This window comes from Schistocerca nitens, unplaced genomic scaffold, assembly GCF_023898315.1.
Source record: "Schistocerca nitens isolate TAMUIC-IGC-003100 unplaced genomic scaffold, iqSchNite1.1 HiC_scaffold_488, whole genome shotgun sequence".
In the NCBI taxonomy this organism is placed as follows: Eukaryota; Metazoa; Arthropoda; class Insecta; order Orthoptera; family Acrididae; genus Schistocerca; species Schistocerca nitens.
Genome location: NW_026046021.1, coordinates 25,015 through 44,183, shown reverse-complemented (window position 1 = coordinate 44,183; position 19,169 = coordinate 25,015). Strand labels below are relative to the sequence as shown.

The following is a 19,169-nucleotide window of genomic DNA, read 5'->3' as shown; positions in this document are numbered from 1 at the left end:
GGCGTCTGCGAAGAAGCCGCGCGCCAAGCCTGCGCACCCGCGCACCTCTGAGATGGTGACGGCCGCCATCAAGAGTCTGAAGGAGCGCGGCGGCTCGTCGCTGCAGGCGATCAAGAAGTACATTGCCGCGCACTACAAGCTGGACGCGGAGAAGCTGGCGCCCTTTATCAAGAAGTACCTCAAGTCGGCCGTCGTGGCTGGCGAGCTGGTGCAGACGAAGGGGAAGGGCGCGTCCGGCTCTTTCAAGCTTGCCGGCGCCGGCGGCGGGGCGGCCGAGGGCGGCAAGGCCCGTGCCGGCGGTGCGAAGAAGAAGCGCGCCGCTCCGGCCAGCAAGGAGAAGAAGGGCGCCCGTGCGGCCGGCGCAAAGAAGGCTGGTGGCGTGAAGGCGGCGACCGGTCGGAAGGCGGGCGCCGCCAAGAAGGCGTCTGCGGCGTCGGCGGCTCCCGCGGGTGCGAAGAAGGCGGCTGCGGCCAAGCCGGCCAAGGCCAAGTCGCCGTCGAAGGCGAAGAAGGCCGCGAAGGTTCCGACGAAGAAGCCGAAGGCGCCGCGCCCGAAGAAGGCGACGACGCCGTCTAAGGCGAAGGCTTCGCCCAAGAAGAAGAAGTGAAGTTAAAGTAAAGAAAGGAAAGGGGAAGGAAGGGAAGGGCTGGCGCTTGACCCCGTCGTCCCCCACCCCCCTCCCCCGCGTCGTCTAGTGGCGCGCGATGGCACGGCTGCGCGCGGCCCAAAACGGCCCTTCTCAGGGCCATCAGAGGACGTCGGGAAGGCGTTGATTGTCGTGCTTGGCGCGTTGTGTTGTCTTGTTTGGGTGGCCGTGCGTGCATGCGCCGGGGTGTGTGTGTGTGTGTGTGTGTGTGGGGTTGGTTGGTGTTTGTGTGGCGTTTCTGTATGACCCTTGTGGGTACTGTGTGCGTGCCGTGGTGGTTGGATTGTGGGGCCGGTGGCGGTAGGCGGCGGCGCGCGGTAGCGGAGCGGTTGTGGCCGTTTTGTTTTGTGTTTTGTATTTTGTGCGGCGGCCGACGGTTGGTTTCTCATGTTTCTGGAGACTCTGTTTGTTTGCTTGCTTTGCGGATGGCGCGTCTTGTTTGTTATGTGTGTGTCCTCTCTGTGTGAAAGGGGGACGGGGACGTTGAGACGTGGAAGTGGCCGGCGGGAATTGGGAAGGCGCGGTGGCGCCTCGGAGACGGCGGCGGCCAGCCACCCGTGGTGACGTCGTCCGGCTGTTTGTTTGTGTGTATTTGAAGGGGTGGGGTGGGATGACGTCGATTGTGATTGTTGGCGAGAGCGGCTGTGTACGGGAGGGAGGGTGGGGAATTGTGGTGGTTGTTTTAACGGGGCTAGAGAGAGAGGCTGGGCGGCAAGACCGACAAAAGTTTTGCTCGCGACGGAGAGATGTTAGTGGCCCTGAAAAGGGCCGTTTTTTTTGTGTTGCGCGCGTGCGGTGCCGTGCCGCGGCTAAGCGGTTTAGGCGCGCTCGCCGCGGATGCGGCGCGCGAGCTGGATGTCCTTGGGCATGATGGTGACGCGCTTGGCGTGGATTGCGCACAGGTTGGTGTCTTCGAAGAGGCCGACGAGGTAGGCCTCGCTGGCCTCCTGCAGGGCCATGACTGCGGAGCTCTGGAAGCGCAGGTCGGTCTTGAAGTCCTGGGCGATCTCGCGCACTAGGCGCTGGAACGGCAGCTTGCGGATGAGCAGCTCTGTGCTCTTCTGGTAGCGCCTGATTTCTCGCAGGGCGACGGTGCCCGGCCTGTAGCGGTGGGGCTTCTTGACGCCGCCGGTGGCGGGCGCGCTCTTCCTCGCCGCCTTGGTGGCGAGCTGTTTGCGCGGCGCCTTTCCGCCGGTGGACTTGCGGGCCGTTTGCTTTGTGCGGGCCATAGCGGTTAGCGGTGCGTGCGGTAGCGAAGCGTCCGGTGCTGCCTTGACAACGGGCCCGCGCGGGCCCGTGCTGCGCTTATATGCCCTCGGTGCGCGTGGTGGGGGGAGGGCGGGCCAGAGTCTATATAGGGGGGCGGCGCGCGCTCACGGCGCACCGTAGCCGACTCGCTAGCGCCGGGTGAGGAGCTGCCGCTTGTGCTTTTTTTGTTGCTTGAGGAGGAGGAAGAATGACAGGCCGCGGCAAGGGAGGAAAGGGGCTGGGCAAGGGTGGCGCCAAGCGGCACCGCAAGGTGTTGCGCGACAACATCCAGGGCATCACGAAGCCCGCCATCCGCCGCCTGGCTCGCAGGGGCGGCGTGAAGCGCATCTCTGGTCTGATCTACGAGGAGACCCGCGGAGTGCTGAAGGTGTTCCTGGAGAACGTGATCCGCGACGCGGTGACGTACACTGAGCACGCCAAGCGCAAGACTGTGACGGCCATGGACGTGGTGTACGCCCTGAAGAGGCAGGGGCGCACCCTGTACGGTTTCGGCGGTTAGGCAGGCAGCCGGTGTGCTGTGCTGTGGCCTTCCCGCGGCCGTGCCGTTGCCCGTGCTTGGTGGGAGAGACGAAAAACGGCCCTTTTCAGGGCCACCACACTGTTCGGAAATTGAAAAGTGCGAAAGGGTCTGTGTTGCCTGCCTGCCTCTGTGTGTGTGTGTTTGTTGTTGTTGTTGTTGTTGTTGTGCGCCTCTGTTGCTTTGCGTGCGTGCGTTCCGTTTGGAGTTTCGACGTGACGTGTGTGATGATGGATGCGGGAGGGCGCGGCTGAGTCCGGTGTGTGCGTGGTTTGTTTGTGGCGCGGGCCGGATCATCGATCGGATCAGCTGTTTGGTTTGGTTTGGTTTGTCCTGTGCCTGTGTGTTTGGAGAGCGCGCGCGGCGGCCCGCGTGTCGTCCGTCGTCGGGCCGTTACGCGCTCTTTTAATTATGAACATATTAACAATGATCACATCACATTATTGGTGTATTGATGTCGTTGTCGTTGTTTGGAACGCGACTGTGCGTGCGTGGAGGGGTGCAGAAAAAATGTGTGTGTGTTCGGCCACACGGGCTGTGGACAAGATGGCGGACGTGCGCCGGCGCTGTGGACGTTGTTGTAAAGTGCGGCGAGGACGACGGAAACTTTGCTTTGGACGTAGGTTTGTGTGGTGGCCCTGAAAAGGGCCGATTGTTGTGAGGCGAGCCGGCAAGGCAAAGGCGCGTTTGCGTTTGCGTGCAGGGAGCACGCAAGCGCAGCGCCGCGGTCCCTGTTTAGGCCTTCTTCTCGGTCTTCTTTGGCAGCAGGACGGCCTGGATGTTGGGCAGGACACCACCCTGTGCGATGGTGACGCCCGACAAGAGCTTGTTGAGCTCCTCGTCGTTGCGGATGGCGAGCTGCAGGTGGCGCGGGATGATGCGCGTCTTCTTGTTGTCGCGGGCCGCGTTTCCGGCCAGCTCGAGCACCTCAGCCGCGAGGTACTCCATGACGGCGGCGAGGTAGACGGGCGCCCCGGCGCCGACGCGCTCGGCGTAGTTTCCCTTGCGCAGGAGGCGGTGGATTCTGCCGACCGGGAACTGGAGCCCAGCCCTGCTTGAGCGGGACTTTGACTTGCCCTTGACTTTGCCTCCCTTTCCGCGTCCGGACATGGCGTTTGGCTAGTGGCGTAAGCGCTAAACACGTAACCGTAACGGTGCGAGCCGCAGCGAGTCGAGCAGCGGAGTGCGTGCGTGTGCCGGCGGCGGCGGGGTGGGGGTCCCTTTATGGGCTCGGGTGCGGCGGCCGGTTGCGCGCGCGCCCCATTGGTCGGCGGCCGCAACAGGGCGAGCTGGTAAAGGTGCGGTGTTGCGCCGCGTAGCGCTCGCTTCGCTCGCCAGTGCGTAGACGCTTGAGGCAAAGTTGTCGTGTTCGGCGAGGGGGCTCGCTGCTGCCCACAGCAGACTTGCCACCGTCGCTGCTGCGGCCGCCGTCGCTGCTTCTCCAGTGGCCGGCCACCGCCGCTGACGTCGGCGCCCTGTGCGCCGCCTTCAAGGAAAAGCAAATTGTCACTAGTTTTGTCTCTCGCAAGTAGGGATAGCGTCTAGTATTTCCGGACAGCTGGAAGTTAGGGCTGGTTAGTGTTAGGGTACGCTGTAGAGCCAGGGCCCCCTGCTGCGGCGGGGTCAGCCCGCGTTCTGCCAGGCCAGGCCAGAGATTAGGGTTAGTGAAGATTCTCGCGATCAGGTGTGTCCATCTCCACTGTTAGGGTCCACCAACCACATCAATGTAATGCCTAAATATATGCCTTCACGTGTAATGAAAGAAACTAAGAGCAACCAGACCACTCAGAAACCACCAGACAACACCGCAGAAACACCATCCACATGCGAAAACGATCCATCACAGGAAGGGGCCGTAGGCGACTGGCAAAATGCCAGATCACCTAGGCGTAGGCGATCACCCAGATCCTCTCCGGAACCGGTGCCAGAGTGCCTGTCCTTCGAAACTGAAAACCTGTATCATGTCCTTGACCTGATAGAAGAACTCCCTGACGCACTAGCCACACAGAATGAGCCTAAAGAGGGAAACGAGTCACCAAAAACTGCACAACAAGAGGAAGTACCACACGATAACAATAGTCAAAACCAACACACACGCTTCCCCACGATACCACCGATCATTGTTCACCAGCCGTGTGATTATATCAAACTAAACAAGATCCTAAAGACCAAACTGAAAGGTCCCCTAAAAGCAATCTTCCGTGGGGATAACACCAAGTATCACTTTGACTCTGTCGAAGATTTCCGCGCTGCGGAAAAATTCCTCAGAGAGGAAAAAGTTCCTCATTTCACACACCAGCTGGCCGCAGACAGACAAAGGAGATTCGTGATGAAGGGCCTCCCCCCGCGGACGCCCGAGGAAGACGTAAAAACTGCACTTGAGGAAAAAGGCCACGAAATAACATCAGTGTTTGAGTACAAGAAAAGGAATCATGAAACGAGGGAACTGATTCACGAAGGAACCTATCAAATAAACACACCACCCAGACCCGAAGCCGACCGCCTATATGATGAGCGTTTCCTCCTGGGGATGAAGATTCGTATCGAATCATACAAACCGAGAATTGGACCAAGGCAGTGCAGGCGCTGCCAAAGGTTCGACCACACAGCGAACTACTGTACTCTGCCCACTAGGTGCTTGATTTGTGCGGGTCTACACGAGGCGAAAGATTGCACTAAGCCGCAATCAGACAGCCCAGTGTGCGCCAACTGCAATGGAGCGCACCCCGCAAATTACAAAGGCTGCGAAGTCTATCAGAGCAAACTGAAACCCTTCCTACCAACAACACGATCCGTACAACACACACACGCACCCAAGCGGGCTAGTCAGCTCCAAAATGCAGTACAGCGCCAAAGAATACCTGAACCACAGGAACCCAAGAGGCCAGGCAACTTACCACCCAAGCACCACAACCAGGAAGCAGTAGGTCTCAACAGCAACTCGATCAACCAACAGCCCGCACATATGCAAACGCCGTCTCTCCGAAGCAGCTGACACCAGTGCTCACCCAGGTAGAAAGCAGGGATAATACCAAGACGCCAATCCAAGGGCCCTCAAAACCACCGCCTACTCCCGAGCCCAGGGAACGTGTACCAATCCCGAAGCCAAGGGAGACAGGGCACAGCTCAAAATCCACCGAAGTCGAGCAAGTACCACCATCAACAACAAAGCCAACACAAATGGAAGCTACACACCTACAAGGAAGCCACCCGGCGAAAACCACAACAGTACCAAATCAGCCATCTGCTCCAGAAACTATACAACCAGCACCACCACCAAATAGCGAACAACTAGCACCACCTCAAAACACAGAACCAGGCCAAACTCCCTTTCAAACTGAACTGGGAGCAGATATAGGCGAAATACTCAGCACCCTCAAGCTCTTCGACAAGCAGCGACTGCTGAACACAGTCAAACTCACCGCTCAAAAACTCCGAGAAACAAACGACAAGGCCACCAAAGCACTAATACTGATGGAGGCAGTATTTACCATCATAGAGTAGTTATGGCAGGTCGCAGAACACCCAAACGGAACATGACATTATGCATCTGGAATGCCAATGGCATAAAAGGCAAAAAGACTGAAGTACAAGCATTTATCACTGAGAACGACATCGACATTATGCTCGTAACTGAAACCCACCTACGTCCACCTGACACCTTCCGACTCAGAAACATGGCCACTTACAGAACCGACAGACAACACCAGAGAGGCGGTGGCACAGCGATTTTTATCAAAAACAATATCACGCACGACATAGTAGAAACCCCTGCACTAGAAGAAATAGAAACCACCTTGTTAAATATCAATACAACCCTCGGAGTTCTGCTGATTGGGACTGCATACCTTGCCCCAAACAGAGAACTTCGCGAAAACGAACTACGCCAGATATTTGACCTCCATCCGAGGGTGCTACTTGGGGGTGACCTAAATGCAAAACACCCATTCTGGAACTCCCGAGTGGCAAACCCGAAGGGCAACAAACTAGTAAGCCTAGAAGAAGCACTTCAAATCACAGTCTGGGGTCCTGACGACCCCACCCACGTCCCGCTAATGCCACATCAGAGGCCTGACGTCCTGGACATCGTTGTGACCAAGGGAATAACAGACAACATTCACTTGGATGTGCAGGACGACCTGTCCTCTGACCACAAGCCTGTACTGGTAAAATTCCACAGACTCATGCCACCACCGCCACCACAGCACCAAACATTCAAAACCGACTGGGACTTATACCGGACTTCACTAACAGCGACCATCCGCCCAGACATCCAGCTCAACACAACGGACGAGATCGACTCAGCAATAGAATCACTCACCACTCAAATCCAAACAGTTTCACGCCAGTCAACAACCATAACCAACCAACCCAGCAATAAATTCGAACTCCCACCCCTCCTCCGTGATCTCCGTTACATCAAAAACAAAGCCAAAAGGCGCTGGCAACAAACTCGCGACCCAAGAGACCGTACCACCGCCAACCAACTAATGCGCGAGCTACAGAAACGGTTAACGGAATGGCGTGCGGAAGTATGGGCGGACAAAATGGATTCTTTCAACCTTCAAACCACCGACGAATGGAAGGTTGTAAGGAACATACGAGCCGCCCAACCACCGAAAAGAGCCATGACAGGCAATCAGGGCACAATCTACGACGCCTTGTCGAAGGCCGAGTTACTCGCTGACACCTTTGAAGAACAAAACACCCTCCCATCCCACGACGTACAGACACGCGACGACCAAGACCAAGAAGACAAAATTAAACAGACCATCGAAACACTGAGGACTACGCCACCCTCCACAACACCGCAGCTAACCACCCCAACTGAGATCAGGAAGGAAATACGAAAGAGAAAGGGGGGTTCTGCACCTGGACTCGACAAAATAACCCATATGCATCTAAAAAATCTCCCACGTAAGCCAATAGTCCTCCTAACCAAGATATTCAATAAATGTTTGCAACTGTCGTACTTTCCCTCCTCCTGGAAAATAGCCAAACTGATCACCATACCGAAAGCCGGCAAAGACCCAAAAATCCCTTCAAACAACAGACCTATCAGCCTATTACAGACCATGGGGAAGCTGTTTGAGAGGATCCTACTACAACGTCTCCAACCATCCCTGACAGACAATAACACACTAAGAGCCGAGCAATTCGGTTTCCAGAAGAAGGTGTCAGCAGAACTCCAAGTGCTCCGCGTCACCGAACACATAGCAGCAAATATGAACTTGCAAAAATCTACCGCAGCCGTGTTCCTTGACTGGGAAAAAGCCTTCGACAAGGTGTGGCATAACAACTTAATCTGGAAGATACTACACCAAACATCAATCCCAGATGTCTACGCCAAGCTACTTGACAGTTACTTAAATGAGAGGCATTTCGTGGTTGAGGTGGATGGCAAACGTTCCACTCGTCGCCAGCTGATGGCGGGCATCCCCCAAGGGTCTGTCCTCTCGCCGACTCTATTCAACATCTACGCCAATGACATTCCCTTGGAGGAAGGAGTCCACATCGCCCAATTCGCTGACGACACGGCGTTCTACACCAGTGAACATCGGCAGCATGTATCCATTGGCAGACTACAACGACAACTCAATCGCGTGGAAAACTGGTGTAGAACAAACAAGCTTCAGCTAAACGCCGCAAAAACAACCGCCATTTACTTCACCCGAAAGCGACCAATCCTACAAAACCATCTGCGGCTCAACGCCCAGGAGTTACCCTGGAGGGACGAAGTCAAGTACCTTGGCGTGACGCTGGACAGAAAACTGCTGTACCACCACCACATCAGAGAGAAGAAGACAAAAGCACTAAAACTAGCCAAGGCACTCTACCCTCTCTTCAAGAGCAAGAACCTAAAAACTGAAACAAAACGGACACTATATAAGACAACGGTGCTGCCCACAATGACATATGGATGCTCATCATGGGCAGTGGCTTGCCAAACTAGAAAATATGAATTGCAGGTAGTGCAAAACAAAGTGCTCAGGTGGATTCTAGGAGCACCCTACTGGACTAGAATATCCCATCTACATGAACAGCTGGAAATGGACACACTTGATCAAACAATTAGGAAACTGACTACAAAAACTTTTCAAAAAATAGACAACATCAGAAATAGCTGCAGACACCTGACAGACGTAGGCACCCAAAGACCTAAAACCTGGCACAAACAGAGAGTGCCACGATCCATCACAGAGGACCCCACAGATTAAATCAGGAAATACACCCCAACACCCAGTTAGAAGCAAATTCAATCTCACCAACCACCTTAAACCAGACCAAGTAGTTCGCATTGCGAGAGACAATCTAGCGGCAAGCAGACGCTGAACCACAATCTAGCGACATGCAGACGCTGGACCACAATCAAGCGGCAAGCAGACGCTGACCACCATGGACAAAGAGGAAAGCGGCATCCCAGCCGCAACAACAACACCACGGACCAAGAGGAGAGGAAGGAGAATCAACCAAGCCTTCTTGCAAGGCGCAGTACCCCACCAAGGGCGGCGGATTGGTGAACTTTTAAGTTCAAAAATCACAATCCTGACCCCCAAAGCGAATAAATGGTGCCCCAACAGCACTACCTAAACACAACTACATCAATACACGGAAAATCGGCGAAGCCGATAAGCCTGTTCAACAACACTGTGACACTAAAAAAAAAAAAAAAAAAAAAAAAAAAAAAAAAAAAAAAAAAAAAAAAAAAAAAAAAAAAAAAGGTAGCGGCGGGTGCCACTGTGTGGGGAGACGCTGACTAGAGCGGAGCGCTTGCTGCCTGTTGTTGTACGTTCGAGATGCCGCCCAAGACTAGCGGGAAGGCCGCCAAGAAGGCCGGCAAGGCGCAGAAGAACATTTCGAAGGGCGACAAGAAGAAGAAGCGCAAGAGGAAGGAGAGCTATGCCATCTACATCTACAAGGTGCTGAAGCAGGTGCACCCCGACACGGGCATCTCGTCGAAGGCGATGAGCATCATGAACAGCTTCGTGAACGACATTTTCGAGCGCATTGCGGCCGAGGCGTCTCGCCTGGCGCACTACAACAAGCGCTCGACCATCACGTCCCGCGAGATCCAGACGGCTGTGCGGCTCTTGCTGCCTGGCGAGCTGGCCAAGCACGCCGTGAGCGAGGGCACGAAGGCGGTGACCAAGTACACGAGCTCCAAGTAAGGAGGAGGTTGTTACTTCGGCTCTTGGAAGGAAGGAAGGAAGGAAGGAAGGAAGGAAGGAAGGAAGCTCCCTCCGTTGCGAGAGCGGCAAAACGGCCCTTTTCAGGGCCACCAAATTGCCTTTGCGGGAAGAGCGGAATTGTTTGTGTGTGTGTGAGTGAGTGAGTGAGTGAGTGAGTGAGAGGGGCGGCATAGCTACCCGGTTTGGTTGGTTGCGAGGCAGCTGGTGGTGCTGCTGTGCCGTGGTGGTGTGGTCTCGAATGTGGTTGTGGTTGTGGTTACTGGGGTACGGCCGCGAGGGTTTGGTTGCCGCCGGTGTGACGTGGAATGCGTGCACGAGTCTTGGCGTGGTTGTTTGTCGACACACAGATAGATCGATAGGAGGTGTTGGTGCTGTCTGTGGCGCTGATTCATGTCTTTGTCTCCGTCTGCCCGGTTAGTCACGTGACTGCAATTGAAAGTCCTCGCGATTGATTGATTGTTGGATGTCACCGTTACGGCCGTCTGTTGTCACATCATACATGATGGCGAGGGTGAAATGTTGTGTTGCCGTCGACTATTCCCTTTGCTGTACGGCGCGTTGGTGTGTGTGTGTTGGTGACGTTTTAAATGGACGTGTCGTACTATCATCCATTACGAAGTCGCCAAGAAATGTACGGGCGGGTGGGGTAGGCGACACGCACGGTGGTGTACCTATTTGGCCCTTGATTTGATGATAGCCGTTTCTGCAGTTTGACTGATGATTGATTGGACTGTTGTGCGCACGCACGTCATTCACGGTGCACGTGTGTTCGGTTGAGTACAGTAAGCGTGAGGCTAGACGACGACGGTCGTTGTTTGTTGTTATGGGCGTACACGCGTGTTTCGTTGGTCTGTGTCCCCCGGTGTGAAATGGCAGGTGTGTCGGTGATGTGATCCGATCCGGCGGCTCTGAGTAACTGTCAATATCGGCGCGGTACACCGGCGTCATGGCAACGTGTCGGTGTTCACACCAGTCGCACTGTGGCACCGTCGGCGCCGCGAACGGTGACGAAAGGCTGACCTTTGATCGGTCGAGTGTCGTGTCTGGGCAGAACGTGTGGAATGAGCAAAACTGTTGGGGACGGAAACAATGGTGGAGGAGGGGAACGGAAAGTAATAAAACAAACAAAATGGAGAAGCAATCACCGGAAAACGAAGCAGGGAAAAACGGAGAGGCGCTGTCTATAGCAACGGAACGTTCCCGTGCATTGCAGCCGCACTGAAAGGCGTTTACGGCGCGGCTGCAGGTGTCGGCCGTGGTGACGGCTGAATTGCATTGCCTTCCCGGATGAAACGTTCGCCGACATGGCTCGGAGGAGGAATCTATGAGAATGCGTTGCCCTTGCCTGCCGTTTCGTGTGCCCTCCTGTTGTGTACGCTGTTGTTGTCCGGTGTAGCGAAGGGTGTGTATGTAGGGGTGTGTGTGTGTTTAGTGGGGAATTGGAAGGTCGATAGCTGCCGTCACGGTCAAGATAACGCAGTCAAAGGTGTCGCGAAAAAGTGTGTTAGCCGTGGTTGGTTGGTTCGTGTGTTTTAAAGAGAATGGACGAGAGAGAGAAAGTAGGTGGAGAGTGCGTTGCGTGTTGCCTAACTGCGTCCGCGAATATGGCAGTAGTTGGTGGTGGGCGTGCCCTTGCATGTGGCCCGGAAGGCGTGTCCGTTTCGCGGTAGTGGCACCGCTGCTGGCATATTCGGGAGATGGGAGGGGCGCGAAAGGAGAAAGGAGACGCGGAGGCTTTTAAAGACGGGGAGGGCGCGTGTGGGTGGCTCGCGCTGCGCTCGGCGGTTGTGTTTGTGCAACAAATGTGTTGCCGGGAGGGGACCGTTGTTGTGGTGCGGTTGTAGCCTCAGACGCGGCCGGCAGTGAACGTGAGACGACGGATGCGGGCCGGGGCGGCGCATGTCGCCGGTGCCATGCCTTTTAAGAGCCGCGTGGTCGGGGGTGTGCGCACCGTGTGTCGTGTTGCGAGACAGCATCATTTGTGCTGCGTGGCGTGGCGTGGCGTGGGGGCGAGGAGAGCGAGCCGCGCGGTGTGCTTGTGCGCCGGAGAATGGCACACTGCGCCTGCCCGTTGAGGAGGCCGATGGCCGTGGTGTGGTGGAAATGGAGCGCGTCGGACGTGCACCAATGAGAAAGAGAAACAAAGCGGCGACAACGAACGAAAGGGGGAGGGAGGCCATTGTGTCACATGCGGCGGTGGGAGGAAAAAAAAAAAAACAAACAAACAAACAAACAAGAAACGAAGACGTAAGAAAGAGGAGAAACAACAAAGAGAATGAGTCGTGCGTTCGCGAGGGGGGGTGCGCGTGTAACTCCGGTACGCGCAGTGCCGGAGCCCAACGGCTGTGTCGTCGACGCCAGTGCTTGTCGGCCGAATGGGTGCGGGAATAGAGGCAGCGTCGGCACGGAGAAGCAAGCAAGAAGGAAGGACGCACGCGCGCTGCGGCGTTTGGCGCGGTTTGCGGCTGGCGCCTTTGGTGGCAACGGCCGGGACAAGCAGCGGTGTATGGTGGTGTGCGGGGCGGACAGGGGCGGCGGCGGTGGTGGACTGGGAGGAGGCGAGGCGGCGCCGACGGTGGCGTGTGGTACGGCGAAAACGGGACGGACGGACGGCGGATGTTGGAGAGGCGCCGCGCACGCAGACACATGGAAGGAAGGAAGGAACGAACGCAAGGGAACAAATGGAGGGGGCGAATGTGGAGATGCGGGCAGGCGGTGGTGTTTGTGGGCATGTGGTGGGGAGAAGGGCGGGGGCGGGAGGACAGAGGCGAGGCGACTGCGTGCTTGCTCGCTCGCTCGCGTGTCTTTTGTTTTTGTGTTTGTTTTTCCATCGTTTGGTCGCCTTGGAGCCTGTCGGTCCCGTCCGTGTGTGGCCACGCTTCGGGTGCGTGTATGTTTGTACGTTTCGTTTGTTCGTCTTCTGCAGCAGAGGCGGTGCGCGGCAGTGGGAACGCCTGCCTGGCGGCTGGGACGGCCAGCAAATGCGGTTGGATGGGCGGCCACAGCACCGCACCTGTGCCCAAGGAGGCGACGCTGGCGGCGGGGCCCCCTCGGATGCGGCCGGCTGGGGGCTGTGTGCGCTGCCGCTGCCGCTGCCGCCGCCGCCGCCGCCGCCGCCGCCGCCGCCGCCGCCGCCGCCGCCGCCGGTGCTGGTGCTGGTGCTGGTGCAGCAGCAACAACGACGAACAACGAGTAAGCAAGAAGAGGACGAAGCGGATGGCTGGTGGGTGAGTGCATTTATTTAGGCGGTCGACAAGGCAGTGCGTGATGTGGCGTTGTGACGGGGGTTTGCTCACGTGGCCTCGTTTGTGTTGATGCGCAGGAAGATGAGATGCGGGCAGACGCAGACGCGTACAGAGAGACGAGCCCGGTCTGCAGCAGGATGTGTGGCGCGGCGCGCCGAGTGCAGAGCAGCGCGCGCCGCCTGGGCCGGGCTGGGCCCGCCCGGCGGCGGGCCGCGCTGTTGTCGCGGACGTGAGCGCCCCCTGGCGGGTGGTCGGAGGCGGCGCGGTGGACGTGTGTCCGGTTGGCCAGTGCACATTGCGAGTGGCTGGCTGGCGGTCGGCGGCGAGACGGGAGAGGAGGTATGTGTCGCGGGCGCCTTTGCTGCGCTGCGTCGTTGCGTGCCTGGGCGTGCGCCTGTCGACTGTGTGTGACTGTGTTGGGCGTTGTGCCACGTACGTGTGTGCTCGGCCGAAGGCGTCGGAAGAAAAAGAGAGAGAGAGACGGGCGGGAAAGTGGGTCGGTGTGCGTGCGTCGCCCGTGATGCGATGATGTCGCGTCATGTCATGTCATGTCTTTGCGAAACGGCTGCCGAGAGGTGTGTGGTGGCGAGCGGGAATGTGCGTTTGGTGGTTGCCGGCCGGCCGGCAGTTGTTGGTGGTTCCTCCTGTGTGGTTGTTTGTGCTGCTTTGATGGCAACGTGGAAGGACGCCGGTTTTTCCGTGCCTTGCGTGTGGTTGTGTCGACGGTGACTGGTTGGGGGTGTGCGCCGATGCACGTGCCATGTTGTTATGTTTGGGTCGTGAGTGTGTTTTTGGCTGTGTTGTTGTGTACGGGAAGGGGGAGAGAGGAGGAGGCGGCGGCGGCGGCGGCGGCGGCGGGGGTGATAGTGCGTGCAGTAGTGCCGTTGCGACGGGCGTCGGGTGGAGCCGTGCGTAGTGGCGGAAAGGTGTAGGTTGCGGGAAGCGAGCCCGTCGCGTGTCGTCGTCGACGACGGGGTCGCGTGCGCTGTGAATCGAGAGTGGCGGGAAAGGGGCAGCGTGCCGCTGTGTCGTGGTCGTTAGCAGAGGCCTGTGTGCCTGTCCGTTTGTTTTCTGTCGGACGCTTGGTGCGAGGTGTTTGTTTTGTTTTGTTGCCGCCGCCGCGGTTGTTTTTGTTTGTCGGCTGTGCTGTGTCGGTGGGTCGGCGAGCTGTTTTGCGGTGCGTGAATGTGTTGGTGCAAAAGTGGCGGCGGCGTCATGGCTGCGACCGCGACGAGCCGCGGGCGCGCCATTGATGATGTTGAACACAGAGCGGCTGTGTGCAATGGGAGGCCTTGTGTACGGGTAGCGGTGTTGTCGTACGTGCATCCGGCCCGGTGCGGAAAGCGCCGTTGCGGTTGCGGGTTGCCTCTGGTCGCGACGTGTGGTGCTCGGCTTTGTGGGTTTTTTTGGTGCCCCTTTGGCCGGTGGGTGGTGTTTGTTGTTTTGTGTGTGTGTGTGTGTGTGTGTGTGTGGTCGGTCTCTTTGGCGCTCGGTATATATCTGCCTCCTGCTCGGTCTTGTTGTCGACGTCGTCTGTAGTTTTTTGCGGCTTGCCGACGACCGACCGACCGAACTACTACCTACCTGTGACAGCTACGTGTGGCGCCCGAAGGTGAACGTAACGTGACCTCGGCGCCCTTAGCCTAACCTAAGATGTCCGGCCGTAAGGTAGGTGCGGCCACCTGACGCCTCACGTCCGAACGCTTAACCTAACTTTGACGCCTAACCTAACTTTAACCCTTAACCTAACCCACGTCCACCTAACGTAACCTAACCTAACCCAAGCGACGCCAACCCTAACCTAAGGTGTTGTACACTGCGAATGTCGAAGGCATGTTATAGTCTTAGGTGGAGAGCACTACACGCAACAAGCGGCTACACGGGTAGCAGGGGTTGTGTGGCGTGGGCTGGGCGGTTTTGTTAGGTTAGATGGCCTTGGGCAAGTACAGAAAGGGGGCAACAGCAGCCTCAACGGGTGCGGGGACCAAGCAGCAATCGGTATCGTTTGTTAATTGTCAACTGTCGAAGCTGCGTTGGTACAGTACCGGAACCGCAAGCGCTGACAGAGAAAGCACCGAAGCTCTGCAATCGTGATAAGGTACAGAAAGCTGGCTGACGCCAGGGATAAATTCTGCCGAAATTGTCACAAAGGTACAGACGGTGTTTTAGAAAGGCTCGATTGCATGCAACCGGTGGTGGTGTGTTCGTCGCTGTTTGAGTAGTAGTTTTGATCCTGTAGTGAAGTAGAGGTGGATGGTTCCTGTGAAATATTGTGGGTGGAGGTTACACCCAACAACCGAGCTAGGTTTAATAATAATTGGCTCCTTTGACCGACCTCCCGACGCAGCAGCATTAGTGGCAGAACAACGGAGAGACGGATTTTGGAAACACATTTCACATACATTTTCCTCAGCATGTTAGGGTCTTAGGTGGAGATTTCAATTTACCCGATATAGACTGGGACACTCAGATGATGTTCAGGACGGGTGGTAGGGGGACAGAGAGCATCGAGTGACATTATACTGAGTGCACTGTCCGAAAATCACCTCGAGCAAAATGAACAGAGAACCGACTCGTGGAGATAACATCGTGGACCTACGGATGACAAACAGACCCGAACGTGTTTCGACTCTGTATGTGCAGAACAGGGACGCAGTGATCATAAGGCCGTTGCAGGGAGGACGGTGTATCTATCTGTTTTGGCTAGCAAGAGTAATAGAAGGCAGATTTGCAGACGACCCGACAGATGAAAAGGCAAATGCCTGTTCCGACACTGACAATGTTGAGTGTTCATGGAGAAAGTGCAAGGCAATGGTAAAAATGCGTTTTTAGACAGGTACGTGCCGAGTGTCGAACTGTGAGGGATGGGAAAAAAAACCCACCGTGGTATACTACAACAACAACGTTAGGAAACTGTTGCGAAAGCAAAGAGAGCTTCACCCAAAGTTTAAACGCAGCCAAAACCTCCGAGACAAACAGAAGCTAAACGATGTCCAAAGTGTGAGCGTAAGGAGGGCTATGCGTGAAGCGTTCAGTGAATTCGAAAGTAGAACAAACCCTATGTACCGACGTTGACAGAAAATGCTAGGACGTTCCGGTCTTGCGTTGAATCAGTAAGTGGCTCGAAACAGCATATCCAGACACTCCGGCATGGTGATGGCATTGAAACAGAGGATGACACGCGTAAAGCTGTGAAATACCTAAACACCTGTTTCCAAAGCTGTTTCACAGAGGACGGACCGCACTGCAGTTCCGTCTCTAAATGCTCGCACGAACGAGAAACCGGCTGACATCGAAATAAGTGTCCAAGGAGGAATGGGAAAGTCCGCCGGACCCGACGGGATTACCAATTCGCGATTCCTACACAGGGTACGCGAAACAACCTGCCCCCCTTCTAACAGCCGTGTACCGCAAGTCTCTGGAGAGGAAGGGAGGGTTCCAAATGATTGGAAAAGAGCACAGGTAGTCCCAGTCGTCGAGCAGATGCGCAAAAACCATAGACCCATATCTCTGACGTCGATGTGTTGTAGAACATGTTGTTTGCTCGAGTATCATGTCGTTTGTGGAAACTCCAGAGTCTACTATGTAGGAATCCATGTTGGATTCCGGAAACAGCGATCGTGTGTGAGACCCCCAGCTCGCTTTATTTGCGCATGAGACCCAGAAAATATGAGATACAGGCTCCCAGGTGGATGCCATTGTCGTTGACGTCCGGAAGGCGTTCGATACAGCTCCGCACCGTCGCCTGATAAACGACGTAAGAGTCTACAGAATATCAGACCAACTGTGTGGCTGGATTGACGAGATGTTAGCAGACGGAACACAGCATGTTGTTATCAATGGAGAGACAGACGTCTACAGACGTTAAAGTAACCCCTGGCGTGCCACGGGGGAGTGTTATGGGACCATTGCTTTTCACAATTCATATCATATAAATGAGCTAGTAGATAGTGCCGGACGTTCCATGCGTCGTTTCGCGGATGATGTGCTGTATGTAGTATACAGAGAGGTTGCAGGACGATCGGCAGCGGATAGGCACCCGGTGCAGGGAGTGGCAACTGTCCCCTTAACATAGACAAATGTGATGTATTGCGAATATACAGAAAGAAGGATCGTTTATTGTATGATTGATTATATGATAGCGGGACAAACACTGGTAGCTGTGACGTCTGTAAAATATGTATCTGGGAGTATGCGTGCGGAATGATTTGGAAGTGGAATGATGATCAGATAAAAGTAATTGTTGGTAAGGCGGGTACCAGGTTGAGATGCACTGGGAGAATGCTTAGCAAAAATGTAGTCCATCAACAAAGGAGGTGGCTTACAAAAACACGCGTTCGACCGACCCATACGTGAGTGTTGCCCACCAGTGTGGGATGCGTAGCAGGTCGGGTTGACGGAGGAGATAGAGAAAGGTCCAACGTTTCGTCACAGGGTTATGTGGTAACCGTGATAGTTAAGTGGCAGACTCTGCAAGGGAGGCGCTCTCTGCATCGCGGTGTAGCTTGCTCGCCAGGTTTTCGAGAGGGTGCGTTTCCGGATGAGGTATCGAATATATTGCTTCCCCGTACGTATATACCTCCCGAGGAGATCCCGAATGTAGTAAAAGTAGAGAGATTCGAGCGCGCACGGAGGCTTTCAGACAGTCGTTGTTCCCGCGAACCATACGCGACTGGAACGGCAAAGGGAGGCAATGACGACAGTGGCACGTAACGTAAAAAGTGCCCTCCGCCACACACCGTTGGGTGGCTTGCGGCGTATAAATGTAGGAGGTCGGCTGTCGTGTGTGCTTGGAGGCAGATTCGGTGTGTCTGTAGTTGCGGACGGCGGTCAGCCCCCCTCGCGTAAGCGGCGAGGGGCGGCGGCGCTCGGTTGGCCGGTGCCGATGTTGCGCAGGCGGCGCCCGTTTTGTTTGCGGCGGGCAATTTTGTGAGAAAGGGGCGCGAATGTTGGCGGGCGAGGTGGCCCGACGGCTGCGGGCCGATCGGGAAACGGTGGGAGGGCGATGGGGCGGCGGAGGTGCGTTTGCACGGCCGGCATCGCCGCACGCCTCCGCTTGTGTGGCTGTGGCGGCGGCCGCGCTGGCCGGGCTGGCGCGGCGACGGTGTGGCACTTTTGCCGAAGGTTTGGCCATTGTGGCGGGTCGTCGGCTGGGGCTGTGGGGGCGGCATGTGGGCGGGGGCGGCGATTCTCGGCGGGCCGAGCCAGGCTGTAGCGCGCGGTAGCTGCAGTTTGGCCGTGGTTTGCGGCGCTGCCGTGGCGACTGGTTGGCGACTGTGGTGTGGCCGTGTGTAGCCCCATCCTCGGTGGTTTGAACGGCGCGGGTGGTTGCGGCGCAGGTTTGGGGCTGGTCCGCACAGGCTGTCGGACGTTGGGCGGTAGCAAGCGCGGGAGGCGCGGCGCGGCGGCGCGCAGAGTGGCGGCCGCTCTCTCGGCCGTCCGCGCCCGCCCGCGACACTGGCTGGGCCTGGCGGCGCGGCGGCTATTCTCTGCCGCCGTGCTTGCCGCCTGCCGCTCTCGCTCTCGCTCTCGTGTGTGTACGCGCGTCGTCGAAATAATGGCAGATCAGGCGGCTACGAACGAGACTGCTGCGGCACCCGCCGCCACCGGCACGACGAAGAAGGCCAAGTCTGCGGCGTCTGCGAAGAAGCCGCGCGCCAAGCCTGCGCACCCGCGCACCTCTGAGATGGTGACGGCCGCCATCAAGAGTCTGAAGGAGCGCGGCGGCTCGTCGCTGCAGGCGATCAAGAAGTACATTGCCGCGCACTACAAGCTGGACGCGGAGAAGCTGGCGCCCTTTATCAAGAAGTACCTCAAGTCGGCCGTCGTGGCTGGCGAGCTGGTGCAGACGAAGGGGAAGGGCGCGTCCGGCTCTTTCAAGCTTGCCGGCGCCGGCGGCGGGGCGGCCGAGGGCGGCAAGGCCCGTGCCGGCGGTGCGAAGAAGAAGCGCGCCGCTCCGGCCAGCAAGGAGAAGAAGGGCGCCCGTGCGGCCGGCGCAAAGAAGGCTGGTGGCGTGAAGGCGGCGACCGGTCGGAAGGCGGGCGCCGCCAAGAAGGCGTCTGCGGCGTCGGCGGCTCCCGCGGGTGCGAAGAAGGCGGCTGCGGCCAAGCCGGCCAAGGCCAAGTCGCCGTCGAAGGCGAAGAAGGCCGCGAAGGTTCCGACGAAGAAGCCGAAGGCGCCGCGCCCGAAGAAGGCGACGACGCCGTCTAAGGCGAAGGCTTCGCCCAAGAAGAAGAAGTGAAGTTAAAGTAAAGAAAGGAAAGGGGAAGGAAGGGAAGGGCTGGCGCTTGACCCCGTCGTCC

General features: G+C 57.0%; 1 protein-coding gene across 1 annotated transcript; it reads right to left on the bottom strand.

Moving 5' to 3' along the window:
• Positions 1-13,413: 13,413 nt before the first annotated feature.
• LOC126232409 (uncharacterized) lies at positions 13,414-14,193 on the bottom strand. The gene has a single exon (XM_049942672.1). The coding sequence runs from the start codon at positions 14,191-14,193 to the stop codon at positions 13,414-13,416; it is 780 nt and encodes a 259-aa protein (XP_049798629.1).
• Positions 14,194-19,169: the final 4,976 nt, after the last annotated feature.